The following is a 14,906-nucleotide window of genomic DNA, read 5'->3' as shown; positions in this document are numbered from 1 at the left end:
ATCATCTATAAAATGTTAAATTGCTTGCCATATAGGGGGCGGCTAGGTGGCACAGTGGATAAAGCACTGGCCTTGGATTCAGGAGGACCTGAGTTCAAATCCAGCCTCAGGCAGTTGACACTAGCTGTGTGACCTTGGGCAAGTCACTTAACCCTCATTGCCCTACAAAACAAAACAAAACAAAGCAAATTGTTTGCCATATAGAAGTCCCACATTTATGAGTAGATTGAATTTCTAAGTATTAAGATTGTTTGCCAATTTGAAACATTTTCCCATAGAAACAAGGCTATAAATTCTCCTATATCAGTTCAATATGAAGTAGAATTAAAGTGCTAAAAAAACCATGGGACATAATTTGAGCTGAAACTCTGGATACAAGAATACATCCCAAACCCCTAGAAACACACACACTCTAGCTCTAAGAATAGTGCCTGGCATTTAACCTCTCACCAAGAACAAGATGGCAAGGATTGGAGGGGATGGTCCTCTATGGGAGGTGAAGGTGGGTAAAGAGTATGGGTTTAGGACCCCACTCTTGTCCATTAAGGAGGCTTTGCTTGTATCCCAGAAACTGCCTATATTGTTTGTCAGGGCAATACGTAAGCCTCAGAAAATATGCCTTGGATAAGACTTCCATCAAAAAAAAAAAGTTTAAGTTAAAAACAAAACAAAGCAAAGGCACTTAACAGTTTCCTTACTTGGAAAACTGACTGGTAAGTAAATCTATTAGATCAACATTGTAGCTAGAGTCTGTCATTTGTATGCATGCAACTGGAGATCTGTTTAGATTTTCTCAAGATGCTATTCCCTAAACACTAGTGAAGAAGCATTTTTTTTTTCCAACACCCACCTGGACTTTAGGGTGGGAAGACAAAACAGGAAAGTTACATTCAAATAGTTCAGAAAGTTCTGAAAGTGATAGAGAAAAATTTACTTTATGATCAATTGCAATAATCAAATATAAATGTGAAAGTAGAACTAAAGTTAGCCAAAGTGTAATTTACACTTTTTTCTTTCTGTGAAGCTTTGTTTCTGATATTAAAAGGTCTTTTAACAACAGATGAAACTGGACTCCCTTAAATTATAGTGAAAAATCTAACATGAAAAATAAACTCCCAAATGAGATGATTAAGAGATGATTAGCAAATTAAAACCCCACTACTTTGTTCACAAACTCATGGGAGAGGGGACATGAGCTTGTGTGAAATACTATAAATTTTAAAATATTTAGTTCTCTCTCTTGAAAGGATCTTTTTTCAGGAGGCAGGGAGTTGGTAGGGTGGAACTGGGATAGAGAATAACACAAAGCACTATCAGATCAGATCGTTTAAGTCCCTCAAATTATGATATAATGGTTACAAATTTTATGTAAGTTGACATTTTTACTTTATAGAGTATAAAAAGAGAGGTTAGGTTACAATTAGACAATCTAGCTACACTAGAATTCATAAGCTTTCATTTATTAGTAACTTGCATACAATGTTTAAGGAAGAAGAGATTTTTTTTTTCAATCTTCTCATGGGAAAATGAGACCCAAGGACGTTGTGATCAGCCCAAATTCATACAGCTACTTGGTGAAGAATTCAATTAGAAAGAACCCAGCTTTCCAAATCAAGTGTTTTTTCTACTATATTCATACTATCAAAAAAAGCTGTGATTATTATGATTATTACTTAGATATCTTTTTAAAAAATAAATGTGCTCGTATATTATGAACAATGAATGGCTCTGTCTTCTATTTAAATTTGGTGGCATGGATTAAGAGTCAGTTGAGGGGGGGCTGCTAGGTGGTGCAGTGGATAAAACACCGGCCCTGGATTCAGGAGGACCGGAGTTCAAATCCAGCCTCTGACATCTGACACTAGCTGTGTGACCTTGGGCAAGTCACTTAACCCTCAGTGCCCTGCCCCCCCCCAAAAGGAAGGAAAAAAAAAAAAAAAAGAATCTGTTAAGAGACCTGAATTTCAATCCCAACTGTGTGAAGGCAAACGACTTCTCTGCCCCCCCCCCCGCCCCGTTTCCTCATCCTTAAAACGAGGAGATTGAACTAAATAGCTAAAGTCTCTCTTGCCCCTTTAAAATTCTCTGATCAAAAAATGTGTTTTAAAAGTACCTTAGAAAAAAGTATGAGTCAATATGGCCACAAATAACGTTCATTAAATACTTAACTTTTCTTTCATGATCCATATTTTACCTGTATATTCTTGGAAAAAAAACAAATTGCACCATATTACCAAAGATAAAATAAAATTTTAACCTACAGGGTATGATTTTTAGGGAAAGTCAAGCACATTAGTTCAGGCCTTCATCACCTCTCTCCAAGATTGCAAAGGCATCCCATTCTTCCTGCCTCAAGTCTCTCCTTACTCTATTTCATTTCCCACACTTCAGTCAAAATTATTTTCATTTAGTGTAGATCTGACTGTACAACTCCCCTACTCAATAAACTACAGGAGCTTCTTATTGCCTCTAGGATAGAACAGAATCTCCTCTTTAGCTTTTAGAGTTCTTTACAACCTGGCACCAACACATCTTTTTTCAGGTGCATTATACATTCCTTCTTTACTCTTACTCTACAATCCTGCCAAATTGGCCTTCTCTCTTGTTCCTCACATGCAACACTCCTGTCTCTATACCTTTGTAACCGTCCTCCTCACCTCGGCACGGAATGTACTATCTCAGGTCCACTTTATAAAGTTCCTTTCCTCCTTAAAAAGCAGTTCAACAATCTGTGGTATACGATTGTGACAGAATATTACTGTGCTATCACAAATGCTAAGCAGGATGATTTCAGAAAGGCCTGAAAAGACTTATATGAACTGATGTATTAGTGAAATGAGCAGAAACAGGAGAATGTTGTGCATAGTGACAGCAATACTGTTCAAGAACTGTGAGTGATTTAGCTATTCTCAGAAATACATGGATCCAAGACAATCCCAAAGGACTAATGATGAAGCATGCTATCCACCTCCAAAGAAAGAACTGATGTTGATTGAACACAGGCTGAAGCATGCTATTTTTCATTTTCTTTCATCTTTCTCTTTTATTTGGGTAGTCTTATACAAAATTACTAATATGGCAATGTTTTCCATAATTGCACACGTATAAGCTATAATCTGATTGCTTACCATGGGGGGGGGGAGGGAGGGATAGAATTTGGAACTCTAAACTTTAAATAAAAATGTTTATTATCCGAAAAAGAAAAAAAAGTCCATTCAAGTACTACTATGTTTGACATAAAGCATTTCTTGATTTTACTCAAACCTGCAACTGTTGGTTTCTTCTCCCTCTACTATACTGTATTTATTTCTTTTGTATTTATTCTCTATATATATTTTTGTCTTTCCCTCCTCAGAATGCAAGCTTCTTGCAATTAAGGATTGTTTTACTCTGTAATTCTATTTCCAGTGGCCTGCACAGTTCTTAGGACACTGTAAGCACTTGATAAATGCTTACTGGATGTCTTCAATAATTATTCATTATGTAGAATATTTATTTTCTCCTTACAATAAAAAACACATCCCTTAATTATCTCTAGAACAGGCAACAGGGCATAATGGAGAAACTGGTCTTAGAGGAAACTTGGGTTCAAATCACACTTCAGATACATAGTGGTTGTCTGACTCTAGACAAGTCATCCATCCTCTCAAAATTTCCACAGAAAACTTTCTAAACTGCAAATCTGCATGGTTTAAGAAGTTTTCGAGAGAGTTCCTGTACCAATGAAATCGTGATCTAGTCTTTAAAAACAAAATCTCTAAAATTAGACTTTCAGAACTTATCAATATTGGGCTTAGAAACAGATTTAAAGTAAAATATCAGTTACAATTAATGGACAAGTCAATATTAATTATGTTATTTTTTTTTAATGCAATTTTATGCTTTCGAAAACCACAGTAGCTAGAAATTGGCAGTGTGGCTTTGCCTGTCTAGAATCTACCAGGCTATAATTAGTACATTGAAACATCATTCTAAACATTGTGCTCAAGCAATTTATTTTCTTAAGTAGATTTCTTGAAATCTTTCCTTTTTCAAAGGTGCAAGAGGAAACTTTGACAAGTTACAAGATTTCTATAAAGTGGAAAGAGCCCTATACTGGAAGACATTAGGGTTAGGGTTAGAAACGTGGCTCTGACACAAGCTGTGGGACTATCCACAACTCTTATCATATTTGCTAAGTCTTAGTTTTTTCATATGATAAAAAGAAGATAATTAAAAAATGCACCACTGGGTTGCTGGGAGATTTTATAAACCTTAAAACCTTATTTAGGAAAAAAATTGTAGTTAAATGGTTTTGGTTAGAAGGGAAAATAGTTTATTAGGGGGAAAAAATCTTTGCAGGAAGTTTTTCTGTTAACAGTTCTTATTTCCAAGTTAGATCAGGAGTTAATTCAAATTTATAAGAATAAGATGCAATCTCCAATCAATAAATGGTCAAAGATCACAAATTTGAAATTCTCAGGGGAAGAAATCCAAGCCCTCCAACACCAAATTAAAAAATACTTCAATTCAGTAATAATTTTTAAAAAGTAAAATTAAAGTAACTCTGAGGTTCTACCTTACATACGGCAGATTAAGAAAAGCTGAAAAAAAGGGAAAATAACAAATTTTTGGAGTGGCTGTGGAAAACAGGCGCATCAATAATGCACTGTTGGTAGAGGTGTGAATTAGCATAGCAATTCTCCGAAGTAACTTGGAGCTGTGTCCAAAAAGTTACCAGACTGTCCATACACACCTGGCCATCAGCAGGCCCCCACCGTCAGGAATCAACGAGGAAAAGCGCTCACACATACAAAAGTAATTCGGGCAGCTCTTCTTATGGTGGCAAAGAACTAGGAACGAGTGAGGTGAAGGACAGGCACATTAAGACGCTGCTGATGAACTCTGAAACAGCACATTCATTTTGGAAAGCAGTTTGGAAACAAGCAAAATAAAGTGACTAAAATGTCTATGCCTTTGAACCATATTCTACATTACTGGCCTTATGCCCCAAGAAAGCCACTGATTAGTCTCCATATATACCAAAATAGCTGCAGAAAGAAAAAAAGGTGTTCATTAATTGGGGAATGGCTAAACAAATTTTGGTAAATTAATGTAATGGGGGGCAGCTAGGTGGCACAGTGGATAGAGCACTGGCCCTGGATTCAGGAGAACCTGAGTTCAAATCCAGCCTCAGACATTTGAGGTTACTAGCTGTGTGACTCTAAGGAAATCACTTAACCCTCATTGCCCCGAAGGAAAAAAAATAATGTAGTGCAATACCATAGTGCTTTACAAATTAATGAAAAGGGAGTTTCAGAGAAATCTGAGAAGACATATGAATTGAAGCAGAGTTAAGTGAGCATAACCAGATAAATCATTTATACAACAGAACTGGGGATAGGGGAGGGAAGAACTCTGAAAAACTTAAGAACTCTGGGGCAGTTAGGTGGCGTAGTGGATAGAGCACCCGCCCTGGATTCAGGAGTACCTGAGTTCAAATCCAGCCTCAGACACTTAACACTTACTAGCTGTGTGACCCTGGGCAAGTCACTTAACCCCAATTGCCTCACACACACACAAAAAACAAAACAAACAAAAAAACACCTTAAGAACTCCGATCAACAAAATGAAAAAAATCATGATTCCAGAAGACAGATGTTAGAGAAGCTACCCTCTTCTGACAGAGGTGACTGACTAAATATATAGAATGTGACATTTTTAGACATGGCCAATTTGGGGAATTTGATTTACTTGACTATATGTATTTGTAACAAAGGTTTTCTTTTTCTTTTGGGAGTGGGAAAAAAAGAAAGAAATGCTTATTAGTTGGGAAAAATTAAATAAAGAACCTTAAAGGGCTATATGTTTATCTTGTAAAATAACAAGTACGTTTCACCACAATACCTAAGGGAAGAATTTTTAACTCAATAAGGAAAAGAGCCGGTCATAGAATACAAGGGACAATTTTGATTACATAAAATTGAAAAGCTTTTGCACAAAACCATATAGTTAGAATCAGGAAGAAAACAGTTAACAGAAGGGAAAAAAATCTTTGTAGCTTATTTTTCTGAGAAGTCTGATATTAAAGATATGTAATATAGAAAACTGATATGAATACCTAAGAATAAGAGCAATTTCCCAAAACTTAAGTGGTCCAAACATATGAAGACAATTCTCAAAAGAAACAGAAGCTACCAACAACTTTCTGGGGGAAAAAATGGTCCAAATAAGAAAAGTGCAAAATAAGAATAATTCTGAAGTTCTATCTCACACTCATTAGATTGACAAAGATGACAAGCCATGAAAAAGGCAACTGTTGTAGCAAGATTGGTACATTAATGCATTGTTGATGTAGCTATGTATTATGAAAACATTTGGTGTAAACCCAAGAATCCACTAAGCTAAGTTTACCTTCCACCTTTGATCCAGCAACATCACTTGATCAACATATACCTCCCAAAGTTCAAAGCCAAAGGGATGATCCATATACACAAAAATATTTCTAATAGCACTTTTTGTTGTTGTAGCAAATATTTAGAAATAAAGTAGCTACCTATCAACTGGGGGATAGCTGACCAAATTGTGGCATCTGAATGTAATGGAATATTATACTACATCATATGAAATGATAAATGTGAGTTCATAGAAATCTGGGAAGACACATGAACAGGAAAATGAAAATAATGAATAAAACAGTCAAAAATAATGTAAAGAGGGGCGGCCAGGTGGCGCAGTGGATAAAGCACTGGCCCTGGATTCAGGAGTTCCTGAGTTCAAATCCGGCCTCAGACACTTGACACTTACTAGCTGTGTGACCTTGGGCAAGTCACTTAACCCCCACTGCCCCGAAAAACAAACAAAATAATGTAAAGAAAAACAACTCAGAAAGACTACAGATATGACTTTAGAAGTCTGACAGTAAAACATGCCATGCACTTTCTTGGCAGAAAGTTGATGGACTAGAGGTGCAGAGTAATCTACAAATTTTTTGACAAGCTCAATGTGTTGATATGTTTTGAATTATATTGCAGGGGGATAGGAGATGGGGGTAAAAGTATGCAAAAGTAAAAAAGGCTCAGAAGAGGGCACAAACAGCAATTCTGTTATTAATATTCTGTGCACGCATACACACACACACACACAAACGTGTTAAAAAAAGCAAACTGCACTTAAGTGAAGTTCAAGTCTTTACCTTTTTTTTTTTTTGGTCTTCTTTGTATACAAAAAGATCCATGTTTGTTCATCTTAAGTTTGTAATTTTTTTTTTCAAATAATGGGATGGGGTATACCTTCTTTTTTTATTTTTTAGTGAGGCAATTGGGTTTAAGTGACTTGCCCAGAGTCACACAGCTAAGTGTTAAGTATCTGAGGCTGGATTTGAACTCAGGTACTCCTGAATCCAGGGCCGGTGTTCTATCCACTGCGCCACCTAGCTGCCCCAGGGTATACCTTCTTAATGTTCCCTTCTTGCTCTAGCAAACTTCTCAGGTAGCAAGTTAAATTTCTTTTCCACAAGTCCAGGTTAACTATCCCTTTATGACAACTGGCTTTGGATCTTTATGGATCACAAAAAACAAATTTATTTTATTTTACATGGAAGTTCACATAATTATTAATTCAAATGTTTCCTAACATTCACTGGTACACTACCTCTCCACTATTTACCTATGTAATCAGAATCATTATAGTTTTAAAGAGACTGAGGGACCAATTACTTTGGGTGACAATATTAGATGACATCTTAATCCTTTATCTCCTGCCTCCTAATAGGTTCTAGAGTTTTAAAAAGATGGGGGGGGGGAGGGGATTGAGAGAATGGTCCCCATCCAAAAAGTAGTTATAACCTAGAAAAGCACATTAAACAATCAATTAGTAAACGAAACAGTATCATATATAAAATGTGTGGAAATTAGAATGACTGATTTTAAAAAATATTGTTGAATTTTTAGATCCCAATAAGCACTATTTCCAAAGTAGTCTATACACAATATTATATACTTATTCAAACAATGGCTGCAAGAACACTTTTGGTACTTCTTTTTGAAAAGTTTTCAATACCTAAAGCATTCTTTTAAATATGCTAAAAGATGCCAAATCTTTCATTGAGGCTGATTTCTTAATGTGGCTTTTATAAACTTACACTGAAAGCAGTCCCCCCCCCCCTTTTTTTTTTGCTGAGGCAATTGGGGTTAAGTGACTTGCCCAGGGTCACACAGCTAGTAAGTGTTAAGTGTCTGAGGTCGAATTTGAACTCAGGTACTCCTGAATCCAGGGCTGGTGCTCTATCCACTGCGCCATCTAGCTGCCCCTGAAAGCATTTTCAAAAAAGTTTTAAAATGTTTTAGGAAATGACAGCATTATGTGTAAATAAATACCCCAAGTTTTCATTAGGTGATATTTTTATTTGTTTTCTTGTACAATAAATGTATCTTATTTAACAACACTGACAATGTGGTATAGTAGAAAGAGAATTGAATTTGGGAGGGAGCCGACCTAGGAGCTCATCTTTGAAACTGGCCATGTGACGACTGTAGGTAAGTTACAGAAATTTCTTCACCTGTAAAATGTGAATAACACACTGCCTTCACCTCATGAAGTTGTTATGAATAAAGTCTTTGAAAATGTTAAAGTTGTGTAAATGTGAATTATGACTATTTGTTCTTTCACACCCACATTTTATCCAACTTATTACTGGAACTTTATACCATTTAAAAATTGTATTTAGAGGTCTTAAAAAATTAAAAAGGTAGATGGCCATAACTCATATATTTTGTAGCAAGAATTTGTGGTCAGTTACAGGTTGTACTAGATGGACTCGCAGGCCTCTTCCAGCCCCCAGATTCTATAATTTATGGGATTTAGGTGTGAAAAAATTCAGCAAAATTTTACTATTTTAAAATTTATGGCCTTGACTGTTATCTTAGCAAAAAGCTCAAATGGCAGATTTTTTTTTTTGAAAAAAAAATTACTTTCAATTATTTTAATGTAGGAAAAGTTGTGGGTTCCAGACTAATGAAGGTTTTATGTATTTTATTTCAGAGCACGTTATTTTTAAAGCAAATCTATGTCACCTTTCTTTCTCAACAATTAAAGCCAGACTAGTACTAATAATACAGATATCTAGATATCAAAAGATATCTAGGGTAAGACAGTCTAAGTAAAATTCCAAAGTTTAAAATTTAGAATTGATTGAAAAATTTTATTTTCATACCAACTGGATTTGACAAAGTATGCTCCATATTTTTTAAAAAAGCTATGTAGCTATTATCTAGTCAATTTCCATTTATAAACATTATATATCATTGACTATAGGAGTTTCTTCTCTTTCCATGTAGCTATTGCTACAGTTGTTACTTTATTGTTTGTTTTCAGGGCAATGAAGGTTAAGTGATTTGCTGAGGGTCACACAGCTAGTATGTGTCAAGGGTCTGAGGTGGAATTTGAACTCAGGTCCTCCTGAATCCAGGGCTGGTGCTTTATCCACTGCGCCACCTAGCTGCCCTTACAGTTGTTACTTTAAAGAAGAAATTTTGCCCTTAGGGATAGGAAAACTGTCTCTCTGAGGGGAGACAGACACAAGTTGAAAAGTCAGGTGTGAAACCTGAACCCCACCAATCACTCTTGAAGCTTATTCCTTTTACTGTCTCTAGGACTTTTGGAGCTTTAGCTGAGTTAAGTACTTCCCTCATACCCAGAGCTGTTGGTACTACATTGCCTCATTAAGTCTAAAGAAATGAACTCAAATCAAAGACACAAGAATCAAAGAAGTTTCTCTATTTGGACTTTGCATAGTCTTGGAAATGACTAACAACTAATACGATATGTGGGCCCCTAGCATATATAATTGTTGTCTTTATAAAAAAACTAAAGAAGACCCTAAAAATACCATCACCCTCTTTGCTGACCTCCTGGAACAAAACCCAGACAAGACAACTTGAAGACAAGAAAATACTCTTCCATCTGCCCTCCAATGTTACACCTGTTAATCAAGCATCATGTAAACAGCCCAGGAGGTAGCATCATCCCAGTGATTTATCCCCTGAGGAAAGGTTGGTAGACACTAAACAATGAATAGTTCCCCAGACAAACTGTCTAAAGGACAGACCCTACATATGGGAAAAGCTTAACAAGGGTCTCTAAAGGATTCACTAGAGAGGGAAACATCAATTTGAAAAGGAAGTGCTATAAACACTTTTAGTAGTGTTCCGGTTCCCTAAACTTCTATAGTTACAAAGCCTATACATAGCAGCTATCTACATAAGCTTTCCTGGCATTTACTGTAAGTACAAAAAGAAAAATAGTTTACAAAACAAGATGTGAAGAAATACCTTATTCAAATCAGAGTTCACAAAGTAGAATTTCCAAAACCCTTAATTTCTGTAAATAATCCACAGACACCGAAACATCCTTATTAGTTTTTCATCTTAGGGAAATGTAGTTTTTGGCAATCTAATAACTTAAAACCTCAAGTATCAAATTCAGGCAACAGTAATTTTTGGATTCATGTTCTGAATGCTGAAAAAAATCCTATTTATAATTCTTTAATACGTCAAGGACCTGTAATTTCATCCGTGTAGGTATTCCCTCCACCAACACAGATCACCACTCATCTGTAATTTTGTAGAGCCTACAAGAGCTACCATACCCCAAATTAATCATCCTGAACCCAACCTGGAGATGAGCCTCTCTGAACTTAGGGCAATCCTCAGAAAAGAGACACGCCAGTCTCTAGGATCAATTGAAAGCCTTTCTGGCTTGACAGGATATGCCATAGTTTGTGCTCTGATGGCACAACCTTCAAAAACTCTAGGTCACCACCATGACAATAAACCATCAGGAGGACTTGGTGTAGAGCACATTTATATATGCTCAAAAATAGAAAAGAGCCTCCTTTTACTGATGGTACTAAAAAAATTATGTTCAAAGTAGTTTTGAAAATTTTGGCATAAATCAGCCTTTGAGCTGGAAATTAAGTAGCTAGCAGACATGCCATAAAGAAAAAAAATTAAAACTGGAAAAAAAGTTTTCTAATTAATCTTTCTACATCTGAATTCTCTTGGGAAGTTAATAATTTGAAGTAAAATTCTGAGACATTAAAGCCCCAATTTCTATTAATTTAGAATGACTACAGTCAAAGTTAAGGTGACCATACACATTTTCTCTTTAGGAAATTCTATTCGTTTACTGCTTCTGACTAGGGACTACAACTTTAGCTGTTCAAGTAGTAAAAGCTGTTAACCAGGAAGAAAAGAAAAACAAGGTCTGTCGAATTTTTTATACCAGAAGATGAGTAAGCCATCAGTGAAATACATTATAATAGAGGTACTTATCTGTAATTAATGTGTTGCCACAGGTGCCACACTAACAAGGAACTTAAGAACTAGATATTGATAAAGAAAAAAAGGTATTTTAATATTCTTTTAAATTACGAGTAATTGTGTATAAGAATTGAATATTCATGAAGCACAATTGTGATATATTTGAATAAACTCCAATGGCTGCCTGTTACCTGAAGGACAAAATATAAAATCCTCTTTAAAGTCCTTTGCAACCTAGCCCCATCTAACCTTGTACAGCCTTACTTCATATCACTCTCCTTAAGGTAGACTACAGTCCAGCCAATCTAACTTTCCTGCCGTTGTGCCATATCCCATCTCTTGTGCCAACCCCATATCCCATCTCTTGCACTGGCTTGTACATATCCACGGCTGGAGCATCTCTCACTCTCAGAATCTCTAGCTTCTTTCAAGGTTCAGCTTAAGTGCCAACTTCTACAGTGAAGCTTTTCCAGATCCCCAAGTTACATTTAATGCCTTCCCCCAAAGAATAGTCTTTTTAAAAAATCGCATTTGCATATGCTTATAATGTAAATGTTGTTTCCCAGCTAGATGGTAAGCTCCTGGAGGGAAGGGATTTGTTTCATTTTTGTCTTTGTATCCTGAGGATCCAGCAAATAGCAGACACTGAACAGGAGAATATTTTTACTAGCATGAGACCAAGATGCTGCTATAACTTGTTTCAAGCAACAAGGCAGAAATCTTGCTAATGGCCAAACTTCATACTCTTCAGCTAATGCAAGAGCTGTAATTTGCGGGGAGTGGTAAAGTAAAACCAACAAGTAGGTTTAAGATTTGAACACTGTCAAAGGCACACAGGCAAAAGGGAAGTCGTAAGATCAACCCAAGTTTTACCCTAATATAGAAGGACTGTTATCAATATGAATGTTGCTGTATTTTAATAATATATCTGAATCCAAGTTGGTATCCAAAAGGTTGAATATGAAACCAATCATTGTGACAGGGTAAGTACTGGGAAACTGCACTATATCCTACAAAATCTGACATTTTGTAATAACTTTTAATATTAAAATTGAAAAGCAACTGATTTCCTAAGAATCAATCCTGAGGACTTATTTTAAAAGAAAGATTGACAAAAATATTCACATGCATTTAAATGCAGTACATTACTGAACTTCAGATCTCATCAATGTAAATATTAGTATAGCACCATTTCCTCCGCCAAGGAAAAGGTACTAATGAATTTCATCAAAGACTGTTAAGTGAAGTAGAAAGGAGAGACGATGTTTATTGTCAGAAGATCTGGGTTCAAATCCTGCTTTGCCACTTGGGACCTGTGTGAACTTGGGCAAATAACTTCCCCTCTCTGGGCCTTGGTTTCCTCATCTGTAATAGAAAGTTAGACTAAAAGTTCTCTAACCTCCCTTTACATCTGTACAATCTACCCACATAACCATGATCTTATTCCACACTCTAACGAAGGCTCTCATACTAACTTAATGAACTGTCTGTCAGCAAAACTCCCTTTATCCACAATGAAATAGCTCTCCTTCATTGGGAAAGTCATAATCTCTGTGAACCTCAGTTTTCTCATCTGTAAAACGGGGATAATACTTGCCCCACCTACCTCACAACAGAAAGTCCTACAAATGCAAACTAACTAATCCTCTAAACTTCGAATACAGTCATCTCTCCCCTCTCCCCCATTTCTCAACTACCTATATCGCATTTTAAAAGTTAAGGATCAAAGGTTCACAAGTTCTCCTGCACTTCACCCAAAAAAACCAAACCATTAGCTTTGTCTACGAAAATCCTGGGAAAGGTGTTAAAGTCCTGTAAGCCTTTTTCTCCGGGGAGCTTCTCTTCCTTTCCTGCAGTTACTCTGCATATGTGCAGACACCTTTTAAAGGCAGCATCCCGAACTTCCCACTCGGCTGGAGTTTTGTTTATAATTAGTTTCATTACTGTAGTTTTCGTGTTCAGAGAAACGTCTGCCTGGCTGGATGCCTGTTAAGCAAGCATGTGCAGCCTGTCATCCCAGCTCAGTCTAACGTGGCCTCAAAGGGGTCCTCCGGAAAACCCACAAACCCAGGGACCTTCCTCCCTGGCCCCCACGAGTGTCGGCCGCTGATGGGGGCCGCTCGGGCCGAGCTGGCGGGCCGGCCCGGGCACTGGACAGGGACGGCCTTCCTCTCCCAGCCTGCTCCCCAAATGGGGCGGCCGGCGAGGCCCGGGCGAAGCCGGCGCAGGCCCGAGTCCGCGGAGCGCTCTGGGCGGAGATGCTGCTGTCGGGGGCACCTGTCACGGCGCCCGGGCCGCCGGCGGGCCCCCAGACTCGTCCCCGGGGACGCCGGCCGCCCTTCGCGGACTTTTCTCCGGGAACAGAGCGATCCCCCTTTCGAAGTTCACCCTCACACACGCACGCACGCACACACACACACACACACACGCACACGCGCGCCGAGGCTTACAATGAAGCACCGCCGGGAGCCCCCGGGAGAGGGGGCAGGGGACGGCGGGGGCCCGACCCCCCGGGCCTGCGGGCGCGCAGGCACACGAGCGCCGGCCGGGCCGCTGCCGTCCGGCCCTGCCCGGGCCCTGCGGAAGGGGCTGTTGTGGAGAGGGGGGCCGAAGCTGCGGGACCGCCCGGGGGGCGCCCCCTCCTCGCTGCCCGCCCCCGCGGGGCGCCCCCACCCCCCGAGCTTCCCCCGTTGCCGGGAAGGTTCCAGCCCCGCGGGCCGAGAGGCGGCGGTGGGGGGAGGGGGGAGCGGCCGGCCCTGCGGCCTGTTGGGGGGAGTTCAGCCCGGGGCCTCGAGTGCTTCTCTTGGCCGGGCCCCCGGCCCCTCGGCCCCGGGCGCGGAGGAGAGACTCACCGGAAAGGCCCGGATCCGCATCTTGGTGTCCTTCCGGCTGCCTGTCCCTTTGCTCAGGTTCGACATGGCTCTCCTCCTCCTCCCCTGCTCCTCCTCCTCCTCCTCCTGCTGCTGCTCCGGCGGTGGCGGCTTCAGGTCGCGCTCCGGGGCGCCCGTGTCACATCGAAGGCGGGCGGGCTGGAGAGGCCGGCGGCTCCCGGGATGGGGCGGCGAACCCCGCGGGGCTGGAAAAGGGGGAGGGGGACGACGGGGGTGGGGGAGGCGGCCGGACCCCCGCGGCCCCGGCCCCGGCCCCGGCTCCGGCTCCGGCCCCGGCCCCGGCTCAGGCGGCTCTGGCTCCGGCCCCGGCCCCGGCCCGGCCCCGGAGGCTGCGGCTGCGGCTGCGGCTGCGGCTCGGCCTTCCCTCGGGGGCTGCGCTGGCGCGGCGGCTCCGCGGGGCTCCCCCTCCCCCCGGGCCCGTCACTCGCGGCTGGGCTCCCTCTATCGCGCTCCTCCGCGATGGCGGCGGCGGCGGCGACGGACAAACATCTCACTGCGCAGGCCGAACCTCCGCCTCCTCCTCCTTCTCCTCCTCCGCCTCAGCGAGACGAGATCCGGCCCAGAGGGTGGAGGGGGGAGGGAGGGAGGGAGGAGAGCCAGAGAGTAAGAGAGATTGGGGGAAGGGGGGTAGGGGGTGGGACGGGAGGGGGAGGCGGCCGCAGCGTGGGGGGAGGGGGGATAGGGTGCTCTGGTCTCGCGAGAGCGGCCCGAGGCC

General features: G+C 40.6%; 1 protein-coding gene across 1 annotated transcript in view; it reads right to left on the bottom strand.

The window, feature by feature from the left end:
• CUL3 (cullin 3) overlaps positions 1-14,418 on the bottom strand; it is a 102,253-nt gene extending 87,835 nt beyond the window's left edge. The window contains 1 exon segment of the mRNA XM_043993344.1: positions 14,153-14,418. Coding sequence (XP_043849279.1) covers positions 14,153-14,218 — 66 coding nt within the window. The 5' untranslated portion in view covers positions 14,219-14,418.
• Positions 14,419-14,906: the final 488 nt, after the last annotated feature.

Source organism: Dromiciops gliroides, chromosome 3 (genome assembly GCF_019393635.1).
Source record: "Dromiciops gliroides isolate mDroGli1 chromosome 3, mDroGli1.pri, whole genome shotgun sequence".
NCBI classification, from domain to species: Eukaryota; Metazoa; Chordata; class Mammalia; order Microbiotheria; family Microbiotheriidae; genus Dromiciops; species Dromiciops gliroides.
This window is presented reverse-complemented; position numbering and strand designations above follow the sequence as displayed.